Source organism: Hyla sarda, chromosome 12 (assembly GCF_029499605.1).
Source record: "Hyla sarda isolate aHylSar1 chromosome 12, aHylSar1.hap1, whole genome shotgun sequence".
NCBI classification, from domain to species: domain Eukaryota; kingdom Metazoa; phylum Chordata; class Amphibia; order Anura; family Hylidae; genus Hyla; species Hyla sarda.
Genome location: NC_079200.1, coordinates 34,741,740 through 34,755,978, shown reverse-complemented (window position 1 = coordinate 34,755,978; position 14,239 = coordinate 34,741,740). Strand labels below are relative to the sequence as shown.

General features: G+C 44.5%; 1 protein-coding gene across 2 annotated transcripts in view; it reads left to right on the top strand.

Annotated features, from left to right (window-relative positions):
* FBXO47 (F-box protein 47) overlaps window positions 1–14,239 on the top strand; it is a 179,375-nt gene that overhangs the window by 23,228 nt on the left and 141,908 nt on the right. For both annotated transcript variants that reach the window (XM_056549141.1, XM_056549140.1), the window contains exon 3: window positions 11,499–11,669. In XM_056549141.1, coding sequence (XP_056405116.1) covers window positions 11,499–11,669 — 171 coding nt within the window. The remainder of the gene's footprint in view (window positions 1–11,498; window positions 11,670–14,239) is intronic.

Genomic DNA, 14,239 nt, shown 5'->3' with positions numbered 1-14,239 from the left:
CTCTGGATGAAGGTCCCTGCAGGTACTCGGGACTGATACCAGTCAGCCAGACCTTAGTCTGCTGGGTCTCTTACGCAGCTAGGTCACCCGTTAGTTAGGTTGTGCCCCAATACTCCACTTTCTGTAGGGGGGTTCAATGGAGTTACCCTCAGCATTCAGGAATCCTATATCAGTCAGCCCGACGGTTGTCTGCATGGTCTTCTACTACTACGTCGGGTCCACTACCATACACTTCCCACACCGTGGACGGTAGTTCAGGTTATCCTCTGCTAAGGTGTAGTTTCAAGTGAGTCTCCCCATGTTGCTCCATGGGCCCTATACAATACACCACATACTGGTTCGCAGGGTTCCCTTCTTTACCAGGTTCCTCCCTACATTCCTGCCGTTCTCTAGGCTGAGGGCTTGTAACCCTTTTTCGGTGTGTGATTCTGTCTACTGCAACCGGTGTGGCCATGGTCCCTAGGCCAGATAGCCAGACGGTGTCTGCAAGGTCACTTTCCCCATTCTTGCTGCTCCCGCAGCTACAGTCTGGTGACTCATTTTCCTGGTTAAGTTCCAAGAGTGTCTCAGTATTTCATTGTATCTTTTATACCTGCCTGTCAGACTATGTCTGCATGTTTCCTTTCCCACACACATCTCCGTCTCTTGCATCTGCTACCATTAGGAGATGGGGTGTGGGTGTTTCCTGCAGGTTCCATGGACTTTCACAGAAGCAGCTGCATTCTCTGTTCCCCTTCTAGGGTGTATCGCTGGTCTGCTTGGGGCATGGTTGTGCAACACCGTCGGGTGCTGAGCTTGTCTTCCAGGCTGCCGGGCTTTTGGATGTCTGCACTTTCTTTTGCGTCAGCAGTCTTGGTACCCCACTACTATCTGGCGGTAACAATGACTGTGTCCCTACATGTGCTGGGCCACTCTGCACATGTAGAGCCCACCTTCCCTTTCTTTCGGTGGGCTGTTCCTTGGGCCTTCCTGTGATATTGTTTCCAACGGTTAAGCACCCCTGTTCCGGCTTGGTGCGTAATGGGGCGACACAGTCGTTTTATCCCTCCCTTATACCTCCAGTTTCCTGTCCTGGGCCCCTCTGCGGGATGGTTCAGATGCCGGCTCTGTTTCCTTAGAACGACAATGATGGCTCAGTCATTGCCCTTCTGGTCCAGTGTTTCCACGTTGGAGTGTTCCCTTTCACGCTTTGTACTTCTTACTTCCATTCATAGTCACGTCTTGGTATCTTTGCCTAGCACCAGTGTACAGATTTCCGATCTCTCGGGGACACAAAGTTTGATCCTCCGTTCCTCAATATGTTGTTGCAGGGTTCCTGGGGACTACGTCCGCCCTGCACTTTGTCCCCTTGCCTTGGGCTGCATTTCCCTGCTCCTGTAGTGCCTGGCACAATTGACCATCCCAATTCCACAGGGACCAGGGAGCTTGGCATGGTCTGGGCCTGGTCTTCATCGCGACCACCCCTTGTTTCCCCTCCTATATAGATGGGGTACCTGGCTTGTTTTTTTGCTGAGAGTAATCAGCGGAGCTCTGCACCTTGCAGCCTGGCTCTCTTCCTGTTTCTGGGTTATCTACTGCTGCTCATACAGACTTGGCACTCCCCTCTTTTCACAGAGTCTATGCGATCTTGTATGGCTCGGCGACAGCAGGTCTAGAACCGTCTGTTGTTTGGGTCCTGCCATTGCTCTCCTCCTCCCTCGGTGCAATCTCCCTGCAGGGGTTTGTTCCTCCTTCCCTTGTCGGTGTCCGCTGCACTACACTGACACTACGGTCTTCTGGAGTAATCTTACCTTTGTTTCCCCTCCTTTCCTGTCCCGATGGGATGTTGCTTTGGTCCGCTCAGACTGCTGGGGTCCATGTCTGTTTAGTCTCCGTGTCTTGGACACTATCCTTGTATGCTCTGGCGTGCCTTCTTTTCTAGGTCGGCCTTTCTGGTTCTGTAGGCCTTACTAATGGTTGTGGTCTCGGGCAGGTTAACTCTCCTGTCCCAGAGTCCCCACGATTCCACGGTGGGGTGGTCTTCTTCTTGTCCAGACGTAGAAGTTTGTCCTGGAGCATTTTACAGACGTTGGGTTTACTTATTCTACAGTGGTGCGTCTTCCAGGCGACTCGGGAACCTCCATTTCCCATGTTGGCTGCTCCATTGATCCGGGATTCTCCATTTGGCTGTTTATTCTTACATATACGACTTCTTCCTCCAGTTTCCTTGCTGTCGCTCCGGTGTTTCGGGATGCTCCCTTTCAGGGCATTCCGTTCCTTTTTTTGGCCTTATTCCTTCTGTCGCCTCCTTTAGGGTTACGCTACTTGAGCTCATTTTGCCTCCCAGGTGCTCGCGGTGGGCCCTTGAGACGGGGTTTTTGATGGGCAACTGTACCGGTCATCGCTTTTATGCAACAGGCCTCTCCAGAGCCTGTCGCCTTCTTTCTTTTTTCCAGTGTTTTTCTGGTCTCCACCTCCTGTACTCCCTTGTTGTGCCTTTTTACTTTTTCTGTTTTCCTGCTGGGCCAGCCCGCTGTCTGGTTTTGTGTTCCTTGGAGTTGATTTCCTGTATCCTCCCGGGATGGTTCCGGCCCATCTGGTTTCCGGTCGACCCCTTTTTTTTTCTCTCTTCCTATATGAACCGTAGGCTTGGAGTCTCTATATAGGACGGTCTCTTCTTGGCATCCTAGTCCATCTCTGCGAGCTCAGTTTGTGGGCCCCGGTTGGCTCTGCCAGGATCTCGTCCGCAGGCCTTACGGTCGAGTGGGTTCGGTCTCGGAACGGATTTAATTTTCGCTGTTTGGTTTTTTTTCCCACCCATCAGTACGTCCCATCAATCAGTAAGGTGTCCCCCCAATTAAGAGCGACCGAGAAATTTTTTTTTCTACTCCCCATAAAATCTTTCTCGTAGTCTTCATTGGGGGTCACAGCACCCACCCTTTCTTCATCTTCTTTCCGGATGGTTTTCCTGCCAGGGAGGAGCCAACTTTATTTTCTCCTAGTGTTAGTGCCTCCTAGTGGCAAGAGCATATACCCATCAGTAAGGTGTCCCCCAATGAAGGCGAGAAAGAGATTTTATGGTGAGTACAAAAAAATATCCTTATTTAAAAATCTTAATCCTTTCACTATTTATAAGCTGTTGTATGCTCCACAGGAAGTTCTTTTCTTTTTGAATTTCCTTTCTAGCCTGACCAGTGTTCTCTGCTGACACCTCTGTCCATGTCAGGAACTGTCCAGAGCTGGAGAGGTTTACTATGGGGATTTGCTCCTAATATGGACAGCTCCTAAAATGGACAGAGGTGTCAGCAGAGAGCACTGTGGTCAGGCAGAAAATAAATTAAAAAAGAAAAGAACTTCCTGTGGAGCATACAGCAGCTGATAAATACTGGAACGATTAAGATTTTTAAATATAAGTAATTTACTAATCTGTTTAACTTTCTGGCACCAGTTGTTAAAAAAATTGTTTTCCAACGGAGTATTCCTTTAAAGCGTACCCTTCAGATCTAACAAAAAACTTTTTTTTGTTAATTTGGCACTCAGTACCTAATCCTGTACATGTACATCTAATTTTTATGTGTCTAGCACCTTTTATTTATATATATATATTTTTTTATTACACTTTTAATTTAGCGCATTAGTTTGAATTCCTCTCAAAGGGAGGGGGCGTGACCTCACTGCAGGTCTTCGCGCCCTCCCTCAGTATGCTGTCTGTTCACATCTCCCCTAGCATTAGCAAAACTACAACTCACAGCTTGTCCTCACTGACAGTAGCGGGACACAAGCTGACAGTGGGAGGGATTTTTCCTCCAGCTGTGAGCCCTGTACTCTCAGCTGTCAATCAAGGAAGTGTGTCCATGACATAGGTGATGATGCATGGACACAGCAGGACTAGTATGTGTCCAAGCAGGCGGGGGGGGGGGGGGGGGCAGTTGTTTGACTGGCTTTTTCAGTATGAAATACTGAACATTTTCTAATGAAAGCAATTGCAAAACCTATTGGTTTATCATGCTTTACAACATATCAAAAGTTTTTGTATCTGATGGTGCCCATTTAAGGCCAAAATGGGCTTGGTCCTTAAGGGATTAATTTACATTTTTTTAAATAAAAATCACTTACTAATGTTACTAGTAAGAAACTTATTTTTAGGGTCTGCCTGAACCCTGAGAAATTCTCTTACACGTTTCCTTTTATATTTTTGGCATTGTGTATTGCTCTTTGACACCTGGTTTATATTTTAAAATCTATATGAAGAACAGACCTATTGAGGAAGAGTTTTTTCTAGGGATGCACCAAAAGGGAAATTTTGAGCCGAAACCGAAAATTTAGGCTGTGCTTGGCCGAAAATATATTGTCCGCCCCCTTTTGTTAAATATAGTTTTGGTTACATTTTATTTCGGTTTTTTTTTGGGGGGGGGGGGGGGGGGGGAGGGGGGGAGAGATGATGTGACCAAATTCAGCAATTTTTTGCGTTTGGAATTTTTTTTTGCATTTACGTCATTCACAGTCAGGATCAGAAACATAATAATTTTATAGTTGGGACATGTGGCGATACCAAATATGTTTATTTTTATTAATTTTATACGGAAAATGAGGAAAAAGAGGGTGATTTAAACTCAAAATGGAAGGGGTTAATGAATGTTGTTTAAACTTTTATTTAATTTTTACATTTTATTAGTCCCCTTAGGGGACTTTTAGGAGGAATCATTAGATTCCTTATACAGATCAAGGGAGTTCCATAGAACTCCATTTATCTGTGTTATCTGTGCTCATTTGGTTGAGTCTGCTTCAGCCAGGCTCAATCAAATGAAGAGCCATGGACACCAATGATGCAGAGATAATTGGCACAACCGAAAATGCAGAAAGGGGCATTTTCAGCCGATAATTTTCAGCGGCCAAAATTTCGGTGCATCCCTAGTCTTTTCAGATTCCATTAACTCTGCCTTCGAATAGACCAGAGAAGTAGATTACAGATAACAATGATCGGGTGCTATGCTTATGCATTGCACTAATCTGTATCTGCGCCTCCCTCAATAAGCCCCTCCCCAATAAAAAATATAATTCCCCTCTTTTTCTCAATTTTGAAAAAAAATATAAAAAATAAATCAACATCATCTGCGTGCAGAAATGTCTGATCTATTAAAATATTATGTTAATGATCCTGTACAGTGAATGGCATGAACGTAACAAAGTACCAAAGTAAAAAAAAAATAATAAAAAGTCACATACTCAAAAGTGGTACCAATGAAAACTAGTGAGCTCTCATACAGTCCCATATACAGAAAAATAAAAAAAGTTATAGGGGTCAAAAGAAGACAATTTTAAATATACTAATTTTGTTAAAAATGTTTTAGTTTTTTAAATGTAGTACTTTTTAAAAAAAAATCTTTATTATACCATTTCAATAACAATAGTTATACATTCTTCATAAAATTGTACTTTCATTTTCTTCACATATTAGCAATATTACAAAATTTTAATTCCCCCACCCCCCCCCTCCCCTATACACTTCTCAAGTCTGGTTCCAGTGCCCTGTCCGACCCACACCACCCGCATCTATTCTTATTACTGATTTCAATAATCCCACTGGCATTTGACAGATCTTTGGAACAGTGGGCTGTGCAAATACTAAATTACATTACAAAACTCCAAAAATCTGTCAAGACACCTGTGGGGCGTAAATGCTCACTGCACCCCTTATTACATTCCGTGAGGGGTGTAGTTTCCAAAATGGGGTCACGTGGGGGGGGGGGGGGGGGGTCCATTGTTCTCGCACTATGAGGGCTTTGTAAACACACGTGGCCTTCAATTTTGGAAAAAATTTCTCTCCAGAAGCCCAATGGCGCTCCTTCTCTTCTGAGCATTTTAGTTCGCCCGCAGAGCACTTTACATCCACTCATGGGGTATTTTCTTGCTCACAAGGAAGGGGGTCAGAAATTTTGGGGGGCTTTTTTTTCCTATTTTCCCCTGTGAAAATTAAAAATTTAGGGTAACACCAGCATTTTCCCATCCAACTTTAATGATAATTCGTCAAACACTTGTGGGGTGTTGAGGCTCACTATACCCCTTGTTATGTTCCGTGAGGGGTGTAGTTTCCAAAATGGGGTCACACGTGGGTATTTATTTTTTTGCGTTTACCGTATATACTCGAGTATAAGCCGAGTTTTTCAGCACGATTTTTCGTGCTGAAAACACCCCCCTCGGCTTATACTCGAGTGAACTCCCCCACCCGCAGTGGTCTTCAACCTGCGGACCTCCAGAGGTTTCAAAACTACAACTCCCAGCAAGCCCGGGCAGCCATCGGCTGTCCGGGCTTGCTGGGAGTTGTAGTTTTGAAACCTCCGGAGGTCCGCAGGTTGAAGACCACTGCGGCCTTCAACATCATCCAGCCCCCTCTCACCCCCTTTAGTTCTGAGTACTCACCTCCGCTCGGCGCTGGTCCGGTCCTGCAGGGCTGTCCGGAGAGGAGGTGGTCCGGTGGCATAGTGGTTCCGGGCTGCTATCTTCACCGGGGGCGCCTCTTCTAAGCGCTTCGGGCCCGGCCTCAGAATAGTCACGTTGCCGTGACAACGACGCAGAGGTGCGTTCATTGCCAACGTACTTCTGCGTCATTGTCAAGGCAACGCCTCTATTCCGGGCCGGAAGCGCGGAGAAGAGGCGCCCCCCGGTGAAGATAGCAGCCTGGACCACCTCCTCACCGGACCACCTCCTCACCGGACAGTCCTGCAGGACCGGACCAGCGCCGAGCGGAGGTGAGTACTCAGAACTAAAGGGGGTGAGAGGGGGCTGGATGATGTTGAAGGCCGCAGTGGTCTTCAACCTGCGGACCTCCGGAGGTTTCAAAGCTACAACTCCCAGCAAGCCCGGACAGCCGATGGCTGCCCGGGCTTGCTGGGAGTTGTAGTTTTGAAACCTCTGGAGGTCCGCAGGTTGAAGACCACTGAGGGCGAATGATGAAGGGGGGTGGGGATGATGAAGGGGGGGGTGTGGGATGATGAAGGGGGGGTTGTGGGATGATTACAAGGGGATGATGAAGGGGGGATGTGTGGGATGATAAGGGGATGATGAAGGGGGGATGTGCGGGATGATAAGGGGATGATGAAGGGGGGATGTGTGGGATGATGACAAGGGGATGATGAAGGGGGGATGTGTGGGATGATAAGGGGATGATGAAGGGGGGATGTGTGGGATGATGACAAGGGGATGATGATGAGGATGTTAATGACGGGTCTGGATGATGACAGGGGGGGATGAGGTATTTCCCACCCTAGGCTTATACTCGAGTCAATAACTTTTCCTGGGATTTTGGGTTGAAATTAGGGGTCTCGGCTTATACTCGGGTCGGCTTATACTCGAGTATATACGGTATGTAAAATCAGCCACCCCTGTGCAAATCACCAGTTTAGCCCTCAAATGTACATGTGCGCTCTTATTCCTGAGCCATGTTTGGCGCCCGCAGAGCATTTTACACCCACATATGGGGTATTTCCGTAGTCAGGAGAAATTGCGTTACAAATTTTGGTGGTCTTTTCCTTTAACCTCTTGTGAAAATAAAAAGTATGGGGCAACACCAGCATTTTTTTTTTTTTTTTTTACACTAACAGGCTGGTGTAGACCCCAACTTTTCCTTTTCATAACGGGTAAAAGGAGAAAAAGCCCCCCAAAAATTTGTAGTGCAATTGCTCCCGAGTACAGAAATACTCCTTATGTGGCCCTAAACTGTTTCCTTGAAATATGACAAGGCTCCGAAGTGAGAGGGCACCATGCACATTTGAGGACTAAATTAAGGATTGCATAGGGGTGGACATAGGGGTATTCTGCACCAGTGATTTCCAAACAGGGTGCTGTTGCTTATCTCCCAGCAAGCCTGGACAGTCAATGCCTGTCCGGAAATGCTTTGAGTTGTTGTTTTGCAACAGCTGGAGGCTCCGTTTTGGAAACACTGCCGTACAATATGTTTTCATTTCTATTGGGGGGGACCGTGTAAGGGGGGTGTATATGTAGTGTTTTACCCTTTATTATGTGTTAGTGTAGTGTTTTTAGGGTACATTCACACTGGCGGGGGTTTACGGTTAGTTTCCTGCTAGGAGTTTGCGATGCGGCGGAAAATTTGCCGCAGTGCAACAGCTGGATGTATGCAACTACAACTCCCAGCATGCCGAGAATGCTGTTTGCTGATGGGGCATGCTGGGAGTTGTAGTTTTGCAAGATCTGGAAGGCTACAGTTTAGAGACCACTTTTACGCAACTCTCCGGCTCTCTGCAAAATCTGAATTTTATCCTTTATTAAGTTTGCCTCTAGTAGGCAAATAATACCGCTTCACCCTGTCCGCAAGCCCCCTTACCTTCCAAACTAATACCCTCATTCAAGTAGGGCTGGACGCTATTGCCAAATATGTGTATCGCGGTATTTTTGTAACTAATTTCAGTTCCACGGTATATAACGGTATTCTCCACCCCCCCCAACCAAAATTAATTATTAGCCCAACGCTGCACTGTCCCCATCTGGGTACTACTCACGTCACCCGCAAGCGCTGCCCTCCTCGTGCTCCTGTTTGTTGCGGCCGCCGACGCTGACACTATACTGTGCGGCATCCCTATGCCCGGGCTGGAAAAGGTAAACAAAATTAAGACTAACGCGTGTTCTGACGTCGGCCTTACGATGGGGACGTGAACGTCGGACAGCCGTCAGCCTATCACCGGCCACAGCGATGTTCCGCCTCGGCCGGTGATAGGCTGAGCCCACTGTCATGTAAGAAGCCGGCTTCTGTGGGCCGCACGTCCGCTCACATGCTCCATTCCCCCAAATGTAGCACATTAATCGAAAAGCATGTAAAGATGGGTATTATTTTAGTCGTATTGACCTACAGAGTAGATAGAACTTGTCAGTTTTACAATAAAGTATTCTGTGTAAAAATTAAACCCTCTAAGGTTGCTAAATTGTGGGTTTCTTTAAAAGTTCCCATCATGAATTATACTTTTTTGGTTGTGGTGTTTATTTTATGGTAAAATAAGAGATGTCAAATACAAAGAATAATTGGTCACAAAAAAAACAAGCATCATATAAGTCTGTAGCTGGAAAAAAAGTTATGGTTCTTAGAAGGAAAGGAGGAAAAAAACAAACAAAAAAAGATTTCCTGTGTCCTCAAGGCCAAAATAGGCTGTGTCCTTAAAGGGGTACTCCGCTCCTAGACATCTTATCCCCTATCCAAAGGATAGGGGATAAGATGTCAGATCGCAGGGGTCCCGCTGCTGGGTACCCCCGGGATCGCCGCTGCGACACCGCGTTATCATTACTGCACAGAGCAAGTTCGCTCTGCGCGTAATGACGGGCAATACAGGGGCCGGAGCATCGTTACATCACGACCTGCCCCCTCAATACAAGTCTATGGGAGGGGGCGTGGCGGTCGTCACGCCGCCTGCCATAGACTTGCATTAAGGGGGCGGGCTGTGATGTCATGAGGGGCGGAGCCATGACGTCACGCTGCTCCGTCCCCTGTATCGCCCGTCATTATGCACAGAGCGAACTTGCTCTGTGCAGTAATGATAGCGCGGTGCCGCAGCGGCGATCCAGGGGGTCCCCAGTAGCGGGACTGCGGCCATCTGACATCTTATCCCCTTTCCAAGGATACGGGATAAGATATCTAGGGGTGGAGTACCCCTCTAAGGGGTTAAAACAAGTAATTTTTTTTACAATTGACCTCTGAAAATATAGGGGTATGGTATAAGCTGGTACAGCAGTTTTTTTTAAATACAAGTCACAAATGTTTGCAAACATTTTTTTTCACTTTTGCTCCACTCAAAAAAAAAAAAAAAAATGTATGGGACTGAGCTGGGAAACATGGGGTGAGATTTATCAAAACCTGTGTAGAAGAAGAGTGGAGCAGTTACCAATAGCAACAAATCAGATTGTTTTATATATATATATATATATATATATATCCTGTTATATGAAGTTTGGTCAGGAGCTGATCGTGCTTCATACTCGGTGGGTCCCAGTTTCTATCAGCAACTAGGACCTGCGGCTGATGTCCGGTATTAACCGTTTAGACACCGCAATCAAAGTTGATTGCGGCATCTAAAGCGGGAGAAAAGGCATCCTGGCTAGCTCCAGCGGGCTGTTCGGATTTGCCGCGGCGTCCTGAACAGCTGAGAGGATGGCAGGAGGGCCCTTACCTGCCTCCTCGCAGTCTGATTTGTGCCTCGATGCTCCAACCAAGCACTGCAGGCTGGAGCAATCGAGCACAGATAACATTGCATAGCATTGTTCAGTGTATGCAATCTAAGGAATGCATGTAATTGTCCCCAATGGGGAAAAAAATAATGTAAAAAAAAAAGTTAATAAATGTGATGTAAAAAAAATAAACATAAACAAATGTGGTACAGTCGCGTGCGTAAATGTCCAAACTATAAAAATATAATGTTAGTTAAACCTCACGGTCAATGACATACACATAAAAATATTCCAAAGTCCAAAATTGGGTATTTTTGGTCACTTTGTATACCCTAAAATTTTTTACAAAAAACATAAGTCCTGTAAAAACAAAAATGGTACTGATAAAAACTGCAGATCATGGTGCAAAAAATTAACCCTCATACATCCCTGTATATGGAAAAATTAAAAAATTATAGGGGTCAGAAAAGGACATTTTTAAACATGCAAATTTTCGGACAAATAGTTATAATTTTTTAAAAGAAGTAAAACAAAATAAAATCTATATAAGTCATGTATCATTTTAATCGTATGGACCTACAGAAAAATGATTAGGTGTCATTTTTACCAAAAGTGCCCTGTGTAGAATCAGTAGCCCCCCAAAAGTAAAAAAAAATGGCATTTTTTTTCAGTTTTGCCCCACAAAGATTTTTTTTTTATTTTTGGTTTAATTGTAGATTTTGTGATGAAATGATTGATGTCATTATAAAGTACAATTGGTGGCACCAAAAACAAGCCCTCATATGGGTCTGTAAAATTTGAAAGCGTTATAATTTTAAGAAGGTGAAGTGCAAAAATGAAAAAAAAAAAAAAATGTGGTCCTTAAGAGTTTAAAAAGGCCTCTGAAAAATGAAAGCAGCATTCTGATTGCAGTGGGACAACTGCACCACTATTCTATATAGATTTTGATTAATCTGATGATGTCCTGCCTACACCAGAAGTTTGAGTGAGTTATGCCAGGGTCTAATCCATTTGGTAGCTGGCACAGACAATGAAAGACTGTACCTCTTGAGTAACTTGGCGCATTTTGCTCTGATGCACTGACATACAAAATGCCAGTTATGATATATTCCTCTCTAAGTGTATGCAAAAGAACCGTAAATTAAATGTTTTTAACTATGGAATTTTCCTGGATATCCTTAACTTAAGCAGTTGTACATTAATATAAAATAATATTGACATCAGTGAAATCATAAAAAAAGACACAATTGTGAAGTGTGAACATTACTAAGAAAACAGGATTGCACAATGTTTTATTGTGTGAATTAACTATATTTTCTTTAATTGTCGGTGTTTTATCTGTGTTACAGTTGAAGAGATCAGCATCATGAGCATGGTGTCTAAAGCCATCAACGGGCAGCTTGTCAGCTACATCTCCTCACAAGCAGGATATCGGCGACTGCTGTGCCAGGACTTCCACTGTGCTGGTTTTGTAGAGGTTAGGAGAGAGGCTACAATAGTACAACACTACAGAGCTCTGGGTGAGGAGATTTAAAAAAAATTTTTTGTATAATTATCTACAAAACCTCTTGAAAAAAAGACTCAATTAAATCTGCTCATAAATATTGGTTATGTTCTGAAAAGGCTTTTATTTGAATTTGATACATATGTAAATGTTGCCACCAGCAACAGATGTAAGCGAAAATAAGATTTGTCTGCACATTTGTCTTGTTTTATGACTGCGCTTCAGGTAAAAATGTTAAAAGTTGGAATCACACTGGTAAAATATGAATGTCCCATCCAAACCACTGGTCTAATAATGGTCACATTTTCTGCCCCATCTGCAGGTCTAATGAACCAAACTGACAGCATCCTAGTGATCTATGATGTTGTCAGTTTGAGTCAGTAGACTCTCGGTTAGTCCATGATTTTCTTATGTAATTAGAAGCCATGCTGTGTCTAGAGCAAGCCTGAAGGACACATGCACACTACCGTGCGGAATTCTGCTTGCAGTAGCATCCCATTGTTTTCAGTTGGACTCTGCTGCTCCGTGCACACCCCTAGACAGATCTGGATTCTGACAAAAGAATTCTCTGTCATTCTTTCAGAGAAATCCACCAGGGGAATCCAATTTGTTAATGGACTGACACTTATTTCTGTGGCAAATTTCAGTGAGAAATGACCACCCATTCCAAGCAGCGCTAATTTTGTGACTGTGCAGAACAATTTAGATTGTTCTAGACACAGGGCTTCTAACTTTGGTGTTTTCTTTGAATGCTTGTTAGGCACCTACCACCTCATACCCTGAATTAAAGGGGTACTCCGGTGAAAAACTTTTTTTTTTTTTAAATCAACTGGTGCCAGAAAGTTAAACAGATTTGTAAATTACTTCTATTAAAAAATCTTTATCCTTCCTGTACTTATTAGCTGCTGAATACTACTGTGGAAGTTCTTTTCCGTTTGAAACACAGAGCTGTCTGCTGACATCATGAGCACAGTGCTCTCTGCTGACATCTCTGTCCATTTTAGGAACTGTCCAGGGTAAAAGGAAATCCCCATAGCAAACATATGCTGTTCTGGACAGTTCATAAAATGGACAGAGATGTCAGCAGAGAGCACTGTGCTCGTGATGTCAGCAGACAGTTCTGTGTTTCAAAAAGAAAAGAATTTCCTCTGTAGTATTCAGCAGCTAATAATTACAGGAAGGATTAAGATTTTTTTAATAGAAGTAATTTACAAATCTGTTTAACTTTCTGGCACCAGTTGATTTAAAAAAAAAAAAAAAAAAGTTTTTCACCAGAGTACCCCTTTAAGGATGACAGCATATGAGTTTTGCTTAGAGTGTTCTTTAAAGGGCAGCATAATATAGAAACAGGCATGCTGTTTTCAGTGGTCTGCCCTGTACTCTGACATCTATGGTAGTTTTAGAGAACTTGCGCCTGAAAGCAGGTAGCACATGACCAGAAAAGATTCACTGCTGCCACTGCACCGGCCAATAATTGACAGATTTGTCCTTATGCAGTGATAGCTGTGGCTGTTGTAAATCTGGACTTTTCTTAGGCATTTGATGCTGTTCCACACAAAAGGTTAGTTAACGGGGTACTCCGATGCTTAGACGTCTTATCCCCTAGGATAAGGATAGGGGATAAGATGCCTGATCGTGGGAGTCCCACCGCTGGGGACGCCATTGATCTTGCATGCGGCACCCTGTTTGTAATCAGTCCCCGGAGCGTGTTCGCTCCGGGGACTGATTACAAACGGGGTGCCGCGTGCTAGATCACAGGGGTCCCCAGCGGCAGGGGTCACACGCCGCCCTGTAGTCGCCGATAATCAGTCCCGGAGCGAACACGATCCGGGGACTGATTACAAACGGGGTGCCGCGTGCTAGATCACAGGGGTCCCCAGCGGCCGGACTCCCGCGATCAGGAATCTTATCCCCTATCCTTTGGATAGGGGATAAGATGTCTAAGCACCGGAGTACCCCTTTAATAAAATGAGTATGCTGTGGCTAGGGAAGGATATATGTAAATGGGTTAGCAACTGGCTCAGTGACAGGAAGGAGTGTGTGGATATCAATGGAACTTACTCTTGTTTGGTGACAGTCACTAGTGCTAAATTGGGTAAAATGATCACCACAGAGGAGAATAACATGATATTACAGATAGATCTGGGGAAGGTAGAGACTTGGGCACAGACATGGCAAATTAAGTTTCATGTGGATAAATGTATGGATAAAAGGTTGTGCAATTGGGTTGTAAAAAAAAAAAGCACAATTATGTGCTTAATAATTAGACATTAGGTAAAACTTCTACTGAAAAGGACTTTGGGTACTGGTGGACAGTAAACTCTACTTTAGCAATCAGTGCCAAGCAGCGACTGCCAAGGCTAACTAAGTCTTGGGATGTATCAAAACAGGCATAGAGACTTGTGAAAGGGACATAGTTTTGCTTCTGTATAAATCATTAGTCAGACCACATATGGAGTATTGTATTGAATTTTGGGCCCCTGTAAATAAGAAGGACATGGCTGAATTGGAGAGGGTGCAGAGAAGGACGATAAAGATAATAATGGTATGAGAGGATTACAGGACCAAGACAGGTTATCAAGCTTG